Source organism: Malaya genurostris, chromosome 3, assembly GCF_030247185.1.
Source record: "Malaya genurostris strain Urasoe2022 chromosome 3, Malgen_1.1, whole genome shotgun sequence".
NCBI lineage: Eukaryota > Metazoa > Arthropoda > Insecta > Diptera > Culicidae > Malaya > Malaya genurostris.
The window spans coordinates 299,182,285-299,196,950 of record NC_080572.1 but is presented as its reverse complement, the minus strand read 5'-3'; the positions used below and the strand labels follow the sequence as shown (position 1 = coordinate 299,196,950).

The following is a 14,666-nucleotide window of genomic DNA, read 5'->3' as shown; positions in this document are numbered from 1 at the left end:
CAACTTTTTTAGTTGAAATCTGTTCGCGTCGCTTCAAAATGTCAATGAAAACAACATCGATGGTTAAAGCGTTTGGTGAAATTGTGTTCATTCGATTTGAGAAATTTATGATAACAAGTGTTTATCTAACAGCGATGTTGTGATAAAGTGACAAATTAGAAAATGTTAATGAATGATCATCTCGTAACCTTTCAGGTATGCGCAAAAATTTTATGTTTCAAATTCGATCATTGATTTACTTCCAGCAGACTGTTTTACTTCCACCTGTTTGATACCGACGATGATGTTCATGCATTAATAATAAAACGCTTTTTGACATGAATTTAATTTATGTAACAGGAGCGAAGGGTTTCAAACAAACAGAACGCGCTGCGATTGAATGGCGCGTTTGTATTGCCGTCGCAAAATTCCAATTCCCAGCGGTTGATGCACTCAAGCTCATATAAATTGACTAAAATTTTCGCAAATCAATAACATTGTTCGAGTTGATTCAACTATTTGCAATGTCTAAAACAAATAAAACCGATTTATTTTTCAACTAACAGAATTTTGTTTAAATAACAACACCAGTTATTTCAACTAAAATTAAACCTCACTAATTGACAGCATTTTTTTTCAAACAGTTAAATTAGTTGTTTCAACCATCGTTTCTGCTAATCGAAAAACAAAAATGACAGTTTAGTTAAAACAACAATCGATTAGTTGTACCAAATTTTAACCAATCGAATTCAGAAAATCAACTAATATTCTGGTTGAAATGGGATCGCGGGTGGTTCCGTGTAGCAGGGGTGGAAATAAGCAAATTTGTTGATTCACAGTAAATAAAAATACTCAGTCGGTATCATTTTTTCACATCATATATTTATTGTAAATATTATTATGAATTTTGAAACTAATGATTTTTGATAAGAGAAATTTTAGTTTCACTTACAATTTAAAAATGTTATCAGTATCAATATCTGATTCGGCTTCAACATTTCAACAAAGTTAGGCTCGTTTCAATGCTACTCTGTGTTCATTAAACAGTTTTGAAGTTCAAATGGCTGTCACTTACGGTTCCGGTGATATAATGGTATAAGTGACGTAAACGTCAAAACTGATTACCGCTCAATTTTCTCGGATATGGATTATCCGATATCAATCATTTTAGGCTCGTTAGGAGAGTTCATTTCATCGGTCGCAACGAAATCCCATGCTTCGTGATGTGTTTGAAATTTATTCAGTAATACCGTCGTGATGGAGTAATATCATCAATATAATCAGCTAATAATATTAACATACATGCTGCTATGAATAATAATTATAATGATAAGGAAAACATGTCCAATCACAAAGCGTGCTATGCAGCTGATTAATATTACCCTATTTAGCTTGAATATCATTCAGAAAAGTAACAGGAATGCAGAATTTTGCTACGCCAATTCAAACGCTGCGCTAAATGCTGCACTCCTGTTACTTCTATAAATCAAATACGGGGTTCGAACATACGACAACTGGCTTGTAAGACCATCGTCCTATGCACAGAGCCGCCAACCCGGGAATGTCAAATAGTAATATTTGATTTTTCCAGCCCTGATTTAAGAGTATCTTCGAAGTTAACAGTTTCACTGCTTGTTAAGTTCAAGAATTCAACTACAGGATCTTTTACATATGAGTATCGCTTTCTAACTAGATGGAAAAATTTTAAAAAATGATACCTAAAATATTCGTAGATTCTCGGCTAAACGTAAGCAGAAAAATCAAACTCGCCATATTTTTTTTTAATCCTTATTCTGTTTATATATTCGACATAAGAGGTAATTTGAAATGTATATGTGAGACTAGTTTTGAAGATTTATAACCGTTATGCCAGTTTCAATTTTTTTTGCAGAGTTTTTCTGATCCAGAGAGGTGAATAACCACAAGGTTAAAAGTCTCATAATTCTGGAAGAGCAGAATAGGAAGTTTTTTTTTTTTTTTTTTTCAAATAAAATTTTTTATTAGGCTCATTTGCTTTAGCTTAACGTGGCCGATTGTCTTGTTGTTAGGGGGAGAGAAAGGGATGCCGTATTACGGGGCGGCATACTCCCCAGTTAGTAAGGGGACATAGGGAGGGTGGGACCTACACAGTATTGAATTGAAATTTGAATACATCATTGGTTTGTGGCATACATCTTTTAGACACATTTTGCGTTCGATGAATCTTCATGTTTTTCAGCTTGTAGCAATGAAGAGATTATTCTGGATTGGGATGCTTCGTTGGTGTGTTCTGACGTTTTTGGGTAGCTTCCTGATGTGACGTTTTTGGGTAGCTAGTTGATGTGACGTTTTTGGGTAGCTTCCAGCAACTCAGTCAGTTCAAGGCAGGTGCATGCTCCGAAGCATCGTTTACACAGGCCATACTTCCAGCAACGTAAAGAAGAGTGCGGTAGAGCTGTAGACGAGAAAGAGATAGGGAGAGCACTAAATTTGAGCATTGATAGTTTTCAAGAAGTTATAGATGAGAGTCATATAAGGAAGATTTCGAGTTGCCAAGACGTCGCGGACTGGTACGAAGGGTGGTATACCTCGGGCCCGAAGGGAACCTATGAGTTGGGACCTGGCATCACAATACTCGACACATGTCCAAACAACATGTTCGATGTCATGATAACCCTCACCGCAAACGCAGACACCACTCTCAGCGAGCCCCACACGACGAAGATGCGCGCTGAACATATAATGATTAGACATGAGCCTTGACATTACACGAATAAAGTCTCGGCTCACGTCTAACCCCCGGAAGAATAGGAAGTTGAATCTGAATAAAATTCAATTCCAAATAACTTTGATTTGAACCAAAGTTCGTGAAAATCGATCAAGACCATCAGAGCAAATGTTTTGATTTTTGCATGGAAACTTTCTACGTGTTTCCCTCGGCTGCAGGATTCATGCCACATATTGAATGTTAGGTATTTTATCTAACAGATTCAAAGTCGTCTGCTGTATTAATCTAAAATCTAAAAGATTTTTGAATACTGGATATTGATGACGAACCTTTCATTTTAATCTAATTGTATAGAAATCAGATATTTTTACATTGACGAATTAAGTTCGATAGTATTTTTCGGAATCAAACTTCATTAAAGTGTGAAAATTTATGATCAGGTTTCGAAAATTAATTTAATATAATTATAATTACTAACGTGATTACTCTATTTAAATCTAGATCATATTTGAATGGTTAAGAGATAAAAATGTTTTACACGGAACCACCCGCGATCCCATTTCAATCAGAATATTAGTTGATTTTCTGAATTCGATTGGTTAAAATTTGGTACAACTAATCGATTGTTGTTTTGACTAAACTGTCATTTTTGTTTTTCGATTAGCAGAAACGATGGTTGAAACAACTAATTTAACTGTTTGAAAAAAAAACTGTTAATTAGTGTGGACACATACCTTTCAATTTCAACAAATATTTTAGTTGAAATAACCGGTGTTGTTATTGAAACAAAATTCTGTTAGTTGAAAAAAAAAATCGGTTTTATTTGTTTTAGGCATTGCAAATAGTTGAATCAACTCGAACGATGTTATTGTTTTGCGAAAATAATCAAAATATACTTACTGATACACGTCATGATCTTTTTGAAATAAGTTCGGTATGTTGAGATTCATGAAATAAATATCGCTGTTAAAATATAAATAGTATTTTAAATTGACATGTAATATCATTAGGGTTGGGTAAACCACCGATCACTGCTGATTTCAAGTGATCTTAACCAAGGAATAATTTATCATTACGAAATCAGAACTGATCTGATCTCTAAGTGATTTTTATTTTGGTATAAACATGCTCATGTCAAGTCGAGATCAGTAAAGATCTAAATTCTAAAAATATACTTCTGATTCGATCGGAAATGATTGATGTAGAAAAACGTTTTTAATCAGCATAAGTGCCCGGAGGGGCGAGTAAATTAGCGAAATTATTAAATTTACCTAAAATGAATATTGAAAGATGATGCCTTCAAACGGTTGAGCTAAAGTTATGCACTGATAATTTTAGTTAATTTATATGAACTTGGGTGCATTAACCGCTGGGAATTGGAATTTTGCGACGGCAATTCAAACGCGCCATTCAATCGCAGCGCGTTCTGTGTGTTTGAAACCCTTCGCTCCTGTTACTTTTATAAATTAAATTCATGTCAAAAAGCGTTTTATTGCTAATGCATGAAGATCATCATCGGTATCAAACAGCTGCAAGTAAAACAGTTTGCTGGAAGTAAATCAATGATCGAATTTGAAGCATAAAATTTTTGCGCATACCTGAAAGATTACGAGATGACCATTCATAAACATTTTCTAATTTGTCATCAAATCTTTTTCATCTTAAACAAGGTTAACTTTATCACAACAACGCTGTTAGATAAACACTTGTTACTTACAGATACTTTACCCCGCTTTTGAAAACCTAATTATTAACAATTGTGTCGTACGCCTAGGAAAATTAATAAACAAGTCTTAGAAAACACAACAGCAAAAAAATGTTGGGTTTAATATTCTTACAAAATTACAAAAATGTTATATTGAGATCGGGGATTCATCGGAGAGTTAATGCATAAGGTTTACTGCTACTCTGTGCAATATACAGATCCCAAAATTTAAAAAAATATTTAGTTTTGTCACGCAATTTTTTTAATTCACTGTGTTCGGTTTTCTGATTTACAATAGGAAATTATGATTCACATTTTCGTGCGCAAAATGGGCTTATTTCCACCTCTGGGATATAGTGCGATGTTACTCCTCACGCAGTCTGTCTGGGTTAGATTCTTAAACCCGCACATAGGGTTCATTAGTTTTCTGAGAGGTTACGATTTTTACGCGCGATTGTAAAGTACATGGTTTGAAAATTAATGTAGAAAATAATAAATATTGGCAACAGAGAATTCAACCGAGAATCATCCGATTACAAAAAACGTCCGTTTATCGACTGAGACACAGGAGTTCTTATCAGACAAATGATCGATTTTCCCCCCTTTCGCCTTGGAATCATTAGTGCTGTAGCAGTTGAAACTGGTCACCTAGTCAGATGATAGACTTTGTTTTTCACAGGAAAAAGTAAAACTCAGAAATGCATTTCGCAGTTAATTTTAACTTTTGGTTGAAATCTGACACTCGAGCGATTATTTTGATGCTGTCAAAAATAACCCTGCTCCAGAGCATGGTTATTTTTGACAGATTGATGGTTATTTTCGGACACTGAAAAAAATCTTGCATTGAAAATTCTAATATTAATTCTCTAGTTGAAATTATTTCCACAAACCCAAATAACTTTCCGTCCGTCAAACTTTGAAATGGGCCGCAGTTTTAGTTTAAATTTAACTAATCGACACAAAATAACCACTCAAGTGTCAGGTTTCACCAAAACTTAAAATTCACCGCGAAATTGTTCACAGCCTAAGTATTCTTGATCGTACCTTGCAGCATATGGATACAAATACGGTTTAAACCTAAAACTTTATTATTCCAATATTTTACTCTTCGTTGCGATCTATCAAACCTAAATTCTAACTTCTGCTTCGCACTGGTTAGTTTGCCGTTCTTTTCACGAATTTCACCTCAATCGGATTAGTACTACGCAGCACTAGATCCGCTACAAAATTGATCTCTTCTAGACGAGTTTTCGGCAGAACCCTGAACTGCCGTAACGTATGTGTGACAACAGCCTTAAGCTCCATCATTGCATACTTCTGTCCGATACAGTTCCGTGGTCCTGCGCTGAACGGAACGTACGCATACGGATTTCGACGGTCTACGTTCTCCGGTAGAAAACGATCCGCATCAAAAACGTCAGGATCAGGAAACTGTTCCGGATCTCGATGCAAATCGAAGATGTGAATGTTAACAATGACACCCGCCGGTATGATGTTCCCATCGGACAGTACAATATCTTCGGACACTGTTCGCGAAATGAATGGCACCGGGGGCCAGAGCCGGAGACATTCTTTGATCGCACGATCCATGAAGTTCATGTCGGCGTAGTCCTGTGAATTGAATGGTTCATCTTTGACTGATTTTCGATTTTGCACTTCACAGATTTCCTCATAAATGCGCTCTTGAACCTGTTGCTCTCTAGCTAGAGTGAAAAATATGAACACCAATGCCGATGCGGTTGTGTCGTGTCCTTCAAAGGTAAACGTATCAACTTCTTCCCGGATTCCTTCACCATCGATTTGTTGCTTCTGTTCCGCTAGTAACAACGAGTCCAGCATAGCATATCGTTTCTTTGTGCTTGTATAACTACAGAAAAAGAATTCATTTAGCAATCAATTGATGGATTACAAATGAAATATGTTACAGATTTTCTTCGGTGATGATTTCGGCTTTATCAACCGTAGTTTGCTGGAACTCCTGCCTTCGTTGATTAATAATACCAGTGGTAAAAAAGTGAACTGGAAGCAACAATTTCTGCAAAGCGTTCTGATAACCCGTGAGAATGCATGCCAAATTATTGTGCAGCCATGGTCGCATGAGTCGATGAACCAGCATTTCTCCGATTTCGTATAGTTTCTGTCGATATTCATCAGCTCCTGCCATCGTTGATAATTTTACACCCATAGATGTCTCTGTAAGGATAACAATAATAGTGCAGAAGTTTAAAATGCATACCCCAAACAGAACTTACCGCAAATTGTACTCAGAGTAAACCTAGACATCACCGGTTGTAGTTTGGTTGCTTTTCCGGAGCTGGCATCTTCGGACAGGGCAGCGATTAATTGATCACATTCTTCGACAAAAGTTTGATGGAAGCCGTTGAGTATGTTGAAATGAAATGTAGGTGTTAGGATTCGGCGTCGATGCATCCATTTTTGACCAGTGCTATTCAACAATCCCAAACCCAACAGTGGATGCAGGAAGCCATAGAATCGACTCTTATCGATGTTCTTTGTACTCGATAACAACGGCTCAGCTTCACGTACCCGCACCACATTCAGCACATAGAACCAATTGTACCAAAGGAATCGGTATGAACCTTTGTATCGCTTGGCCCAAATACGTGCATATCGAAATGTTTTCGCTACAAACGGTTCCATCAATGTTTAGTGGGTAGTACATGCTTAATAATTCATTTACCTTGGTTCATGAACATTATTTCTCCCAATGTTCCAATGAAAGGACGAACTGGGGGTCCTCCGAATTTATTCAAAGCACGGAACAGTCGTCCTTTTCTTTGCACCAGTTCCAAAACGAACAACATTGATAGGACCAACACGATCGAAAGCAACCAGTAACTAACCGATTCATCCATTTTGTCTGGGAAAATTTACCCTTTTCAATTACTACACAAATCCAGCGACGGGTACAACATCAATGATGAGTATTCAATTATCAATTCGTTATTTATACGCGTGAATGTTTATCAACATTACATGTGATAAGAGTGAAATATGAAGCATTCATACTACTTGTATCATCTCTGGCACATTACAAAAATTACAATTCGTATGTTTCCATGTGCAATAGTAAATAGTGTCCTGTTAATGGAAGAGTGCTTATGTTGTATTGCACTTTGAGTTCCTGAAAGCTGATGAGTATCTCGCTTAATCAGTGATTTCATTTTGCTCGTTTAAACGTTTAGCAAAATCAAGCAACTGCATACAGAACCTTTTGTTATAAGTGATCTACTTAGTTCAATTTTAATGTAAATGATCGGTGGAAAACAAATTAAGATGATAGATGAATGGAATAACGAAACGTTCTCCAATCCGTAGGACTGCTCTACCAATTGAGTCGCCCTAGAGATGAGGGGAGACCTATTTTCAAATGCGGTAAACATGCCAACAAATTTCTTTGTTGGGCAAATAATATCGATGAATGAAACGTGTTGTTATTTTTTTTTCAGTGATGTAATTATTTTGTGTTATAAAAGGGATCTAGGGAATCAGAGTGCCCTTGCTAGGCTTAGTAGCACTGGAGTAAATTATGTGTTGTGGGAAATAGACGTTGTTTGACTCAGTAAGGTCGGTGGACCAGGCCGTACCCCCGAAATCGGACACTTTCATCGGTTGGTTTGATACATACTATTTATACATTCTTTGGACCACTACTGCTGCTACTTCAGGAACCGAAATCTGAGAACCGGTATAGCAAAAACCACTATTGAAAAAGTTTTATAATTCCGAAACCGGAAGTCGGGTTCATATCAATTTTCATAGTAACCTATGGGATGATAAAATCTTTCACTTGAATCTAAGTTTGTGAAAACCGGTCGAATAGTCTTCGAAAAATTCCATTTCCTAAGATTTAATCATTATCTTCGGATCGGTAACAGAAATGAGTTTTTTGGTCATCAACTAACAAGATCTGCTAATTAGAAGATTCAACCAATCAGTTTTAAATAACTTGCTTCTTTTTGCAATCGATTTTTTTGTGCATCATTCTGTATCTTCAGACCCGGAAGTCGGATCCGAAAAAAATTCAGATTTTTTCTATCCGATCTTAAGCCCTTACACTTGATATTGGGTTTGTGAACATAGGTTCCGCCATCTCCGAGGAAAGTGAGTGCACATATTGTCACTTTTGAACACTAATAATCCTGTAATTCCGGAATCGGTTGTCGGAGCCAGATAAAATTCTGGAACGTCATACCTGACCACAAGGCCTTTCAACTAAATTTAAGTTTTTGAAGTTTGGTTTATCTCGACGAACTTATTCAAATTGTATGTGGAATTCAGGCTTCCGGGCCTCGACTCAAAAGTCGGTTTTCACAGTGATTACATACGCTTACTACATGAGAAAGGCAAAAAGGGTTTCGTTTAAAAAAACCTGTTTTAATCCACCTAGTGGTGTAATGATGCCTTTCTCATATCAATCATACCATCATATATAATACTGTGGTATTCTTCAAAATAATTTTCTTCGATTCTTATAAAGAATAACCGAAATCGGTTTGTTTGACCGTCTACTGATAAAAACTATTAATTGGAGAAGATTTGAGGTCGATTTAGAAAACTTTTTACGGTTTTTCGCCCTTTCCAGTGATGGTATACAATTTTTAACACACTTTACCTTATATTTCCGGATCAGGAAGTCGGATCCAGATGAAATTCAGGAATTACGTATGGGACCACAGGACCTTTCATTTGAACCTAAGTTTATGAAAATCGGTCGCGCCATCTATGAGAAAAACTAGAAAACATATTTTCTTTTTTTTTGCATATTTTACCCCATAACTCCGGAACCGGAAGTTGGATCCAAGCAATATTCAGGAATTTTGTATGGGACCACAAGACCTTTAATTTGAATCTCAGTTTGTGAAAATCGGTCAGCCATCTCCGAGAAAAGTTAGTGCGAAAAAACGTTACAAACACACATACACACACAGACATTTTGCGTACTCGACGAACTGAGTCGAATGGTATATGACACTCGGCCCTCCGGGCCTCGGTTCAAAGGTCGGTTTTCACAATGATTGCATAACCTTTCTATATGAGAAAGGCAAAACTTTTTTGGGAGGCAAAAGTTGAATAAATATTACGGGACTAGTGCTACTGCAGACTACACCGTGAAGTAGTGGTTTCGAGCGAAGCCCGCAGCGGCAGACCTTCCATTGCGGTTATCAAAACCAATGTCAAAATTAAGGAAATGGTACTGGATGACCAGAAAGTGCCATTAAGGGGCGGGTAGGGTCTAACACTTTTGAAAAATTATTTATTATTTTCTTCACATTTCCTTATAGTAAAACATTTAAAGAATATTCTGTGAAATTTTCAAGCCTATTGGAACGAAACTCTGGAAGTTATGGACCTTTATCTATGGATATCTCATTCTTAGAAGAAGCAAGAGCTCGGCGCACAGGCCCAAGATTTCTACTTCGATTGACTTCAAAACTTGACAAAACATTCTTGAAATGTTCATTATAATAAATTATAAAATAAGGAATATGATTTTTTGAAAATGTTAGACCCTACGGGCTCCCTGGAGTAATAATTTTTTTCAATTGATTTTATAGACAAAAAACTTTGAACGCGTTTTTCTCGAAAGCAGATTTTGAAAGTCCGTGTCCATCGTCACTCAAAAACTACTGCACCAATTTTTTTCAAATTTTGCACACACTTTATACATAGAAAAAACAAGAGCTCAACGTTTTCTTTTTCGTTGTTTTTTACTTTGGAGAGATTTAACAGCTACAAAATGGCGGATTTTTTCGGGAAAAATCGTAGTTTTCACTTTGAACAACCACCAAAAATTAAAAAAAATGGAAGAAATCAAACAGAAACGTTGGGGACTAGAAAAAATTTCTAATTTCAACTATGCTGCGTTCATTTGTTCACTTCTGATTAGTCTGCGATGAGATACAGTGGACACCGCTAATCATGATTTGAGCATCCTAAAAATACCTACTTATTTCTCAATATTTTTCCACGAAAAAATCACAAAATATTGTTCGAATGATGCTTTCTATCATGCTAGACATTTGCATTTAATTTGCTAAACGATAATTCTGGGAAAAAAATCGTAAAAATGATGAGACCGCGGCAATTTCAAAAGTCTGTAATTTTTTACGAACGTCTACGAAAAACGTGATTTTCAAAAATCTACAAAAAAGTCCGCAACTGAAACATGTCTGCAGCTTATTTCAGAAATCGGCTGATTTTCAAACAAATCAGCAGGTTTAACATCGCTGATCCGGTAATTGACTCGATGAAATTAAATAGGATCGTGTGGGATTCTGAGACACTTCATTTCTATATGCATTTGTTAAAATCGGCTCGACTATCAACACAGCTCGACAAATAATCAACAAATTTTGCAAACTAGAAGAGCTTACTGAATAGTTTCGAAATATTTGACCCTTTTTACATGGTCACTTTTAAGAACACATCCTTGGAATTGAAGGTTTTAATACTTTCACTCAGTTTTTCCAAAACCAGAAGTCGAACCCGAACTATGGGACTATATGATAAAAGAAATGTAAAACATCGACCCTTTGACATATAGAACGTTTGCTTCAATCTTTTGTTGTCAAATCCAAACTATGTGAGTATTTACTTAAATTGCTATTTATTTCCCCTTACTCTTTAGATAAAAAAAAACAAACGGCCCTGTCAGTGGTGATTTGGTTATCGCAAGTTTTCTTATCTTTAGCAAGGCTCGATTCATTCTTTCCTCGAGTTCATCAGATCTAGGGTGTAATAGAGTAGTCTGGATTATAGTATGTTCACATTAGTGCTGATATCAAGTGATATGATGCTTTTCAGAAGAGGCGAATGACCTTCGGGTTAAAATCTCTATAATTAAAACAAAAAAAAAATACAATACAATTTGAGTCAAAGCATATCACTATTCCTGCATGATATCCGAGATATCATGAACGATATCATGTCGATTTGGCAAATGTCGCGGCTATCACTATTGGATGATCATTTGTGAATGTCATTTTGAGAGTAACATTAAACAATCACTATAATGTTTAATTTTTCATCAAATAATGCTATTTGCCTTAGGAACCTGGCTAATTTGATGAACTTCGAATGGCTTTCCGTCGGAACAACCAGTAATCAGAATGAGCGATGTCAGAAGAATACGGCGGGTGCGGCAAAATGTCCAAATGGCAAATGGCAAATATTATTTTACGACATCATGTCTTTGATTGAATTCTAGTCGCTCTTCTCGTAATTCACGGCTCAATCGCATCAATTGCCGCCTATGGCGATCGCCCGTTATAGTATCGCTTGTTTGTAGCAGCAACCCCATTTAGGTCCCACCAGATGCACAACATGACCTTCGAACCATAAATATTCGGCATTGGTGTTGATGTGCAGGTCGATGGCAACAATTGACCGGACATAGCGTAGTATTTTATCTTCTTGAGGTTATCAAAGAATATCCACATTTCATCCCCAGTAACAATTCGATGTAAAAACCCTTTGGATCAACTGCTCGCAAGAGAAAAACGGCAAGTGAAACACCCAACTGACTTGTTTTTGAATTATTCCCATGAATTTCAATCGTACAGAAACTGCCACACTAAGATTCGATTCCTTTGTTCGGTAATTTTTTTGACGAAAACTTTCGGTAATCAATAGAAATTACCGATATTTCGGTACATGAACTTCATTTTACAACAAATATGCAATTTTTTACCGGACGATCAGTTTTTCGCAAGTTTTCATTACAGAATTTTGTAAATAGATATACAATTCATACGGTAAATCTGAATAGTCGCCGAGTACGGTAAAAATCATACCGTCCGTATGGTAAAATTATCTTCCAATTACCGAACTTCTGTGAAAACTGATTGTGAAACTAACTGTCAAACAGTTATTATAATTTTCAGTGTCTTTTTATTAACCAAACGTAAAAAATCTTGAAGAATTCATCGAATGGATTGAGATACAGGTGCTAAAATTTTTAAAACATTTGAACCACTAAAAGCATTTTGTTCACTTATAGGCAGAAAAAAATTGATCCAATTGTCCACTTGCTGCCTACACAAATCGTTCGAGGGTAATTTCTGGTGGACTCGACGGATTGTGCAGTGTTTTGGAAGGCGCTCATAATACCGGTCAGCCGGAACATTTGACCCTTTTCTCGTGGAATAAAACCATTGCCACAACAGGTTGGAATTTTCGTCATTCGTTTTTGTGAATTTGTGTTGTTTTTTTTTTAATCCGAAAATCCAGAATTTTAACCAAAGGAAAACAAAGAAACAAAAAATTACCGAACAATCAGTTAGATTGATTTGGTTTACAGTTTACGGTAGTTGTTTGACAGTTCAGCAATTACCGAACGATCGTTAATCAATTTAATTACCGAACTGATTACCGAACGTTCAGCTGTTGAAAATTCGGTAAAAAATTACCGAATTCTGCGAAATTTTCTAACTGTGTGCTTGTTGAGTCACTTCCTATGATTCTGTAAGCTTCTCTTGCATTTGACTCGGATTCCCGAGAAATGACAATATGTTCCAATCGGTATCTTCCCTCGGATAAAATGTTGGCCGCGGGAGCGGGTCATATCGCCGAAAGCCATTTCGCCGAAAGTCGTTTCGCCGAATGCCATTTCGCCGAAAGTCGTTTCGCCGAATAGGTCATTTCGCCGAAAGTCGTTTCGCCGAATGGGTCATCTCGCCGAATGGGTCATTTCGCCGAAAGGGACATTTCGCCGAAATGGTAATTTCGAATTCATTATGATGTGGCGCAGCCACATAACCGAAGCCAAGATGGCTCGGCGGCATAAAGCCGCCGAGGCGACGCCGGGTGAGGTGGCCGCCGACCCGCCGTCGGAAGCGGCGGCCTCTTGCATACAAACCTGTAACCGCCTCGTTTGCCCGGTCTACTCAAAGCTAGGTTTCTTTGCTTTAGTTAGGTCCGAACGAGCGGTAGCGAGATCGGACAGCACACGACTCAAATCGATGTGGCGAAGCCGCATTAGATATTTTTTCACTTAGTAAACGGAAAATACCACATTTGCTTGGAAACACCTATGCAATTACGTTGATGATTTGTGGCTAATAGTCAAAAAGTTTCCTTGGGAACTCTGTTCTTAGGATCATGAATTAATCTTTATTCAAGAGTACAAGAATCAATCTTTTTTCAAGAAGTACAATTGTAGGTTAACAAAACGGGCGTTAATGTTTTATCATTCATTTGTGCTTATTTTAAATCAATTCCGATTCTAATTTCAAGACAATTGCAGGAATCGGCGAAATGGCCCTTTCAGCGAAATGACATTCGGCGAAATGACATTCGGCGAAATGACCCTTTCGGCGAAATGACTTTCGGCGAAATGACCCTTTCGGCGAAATGACTTTCGGCGAAACGGCTTTCGGCGAAATGGCTTTCGGCGAAATGACCCTGATCCGTTGGCCGCGTATGCCAAGCTGATTCCACATCGATATCGTGGGTTTCAAAGCAAAGTTAAGCAAACGTTTGGTAAACTCTTCATTTATGGCCAGTAATGAATATTAATCCTAGTTGAAGCCTACCACTATAAAGATAATAAAAGAACCACGTTTTTGAAGATTTTTTATCCATGTTACTTGATTACCAAAACAATAAATTAATAACAGCGTGTAATGAATTTGACCATAAATAAACAAAATTATTTCTCTAATATTAAATTACTTGGATAATTTTTTTTTAGCTTTGATAACAATACTACAAACAGTGTTTATTTACTTTGCTCGTTTGGTGCAACGCTAGACGGTTCGTTTGATTCTTTTTGGCTTCCTCTTCGCGCGACTCTTATTATAACAGGGACTCTTGTCTGAGTATTTTCCACAGCAGATTTTTTATATTTTTTTAAGTTTTCTGTATTGTGTATAAGTGTTAGCATACCGATTACATGTAGTGCACAGCAAAAAAATAATTGTAACAATCTCGATGTGAGTATCAATTGATGTGAATAAAATTAAACGTACTAAACATCAAATGCAATAATTTTCTGTTTCCAAGAAATATTGCAGAGAAATCACACGTTATTACATCGAAACAACGTATTAAGTACATTACATCACTCGAACTGAATACTGTATATGATGAAGATATGAAATTATGAATCTTTTCAAGTGATATTACAACTTTTACAACGACACCGAGATTGTTGTGATATTATATCGCAATCGCTGCACATCAGTAGATGTGCAGCAATTTTGATGTAATATCACAAGTGTGCTTGTGCCGTTCTAAAGGTTGTAATATTGA

General features: G+C 36.7%; 1 protein-coding gene across 1 annotated transcript; it reads right to left on the bottom strand.

Annotated features, from left to right (window-relative positions):
- Nucleotides 1–5,241: 5,241 nt before the first annotated feature.
- Nucleotides 5,242–7,317, bottom strand: LOC131437946 (cytochrome P450 4C1-like). The gene is made up of 4 exons (XM_058607639.1): nucleotides 7,093–7,317; nucleotides 6,644–7,036; nucleotides 6,317–6,584; nucleotides 5,242–6,258 (listed from the first exon to the last, which is right to left on the bottom strand). Exons 1-4 carry the CDS (start codon nucleotides 7,265–7,267, stop codon nucleotides 5,547–5,549), a joined length of 1,548 nt encoding a protein of 515 aa, XP_058463622.1. The 5' UTR covers nucleotides 7,268–7,317; the 3' UTR covers nucleotides 5,242–5,546.
- Between the last annotated feature and the right edge of the window lie 7,349 nt (nucleotides 7,318–14,666).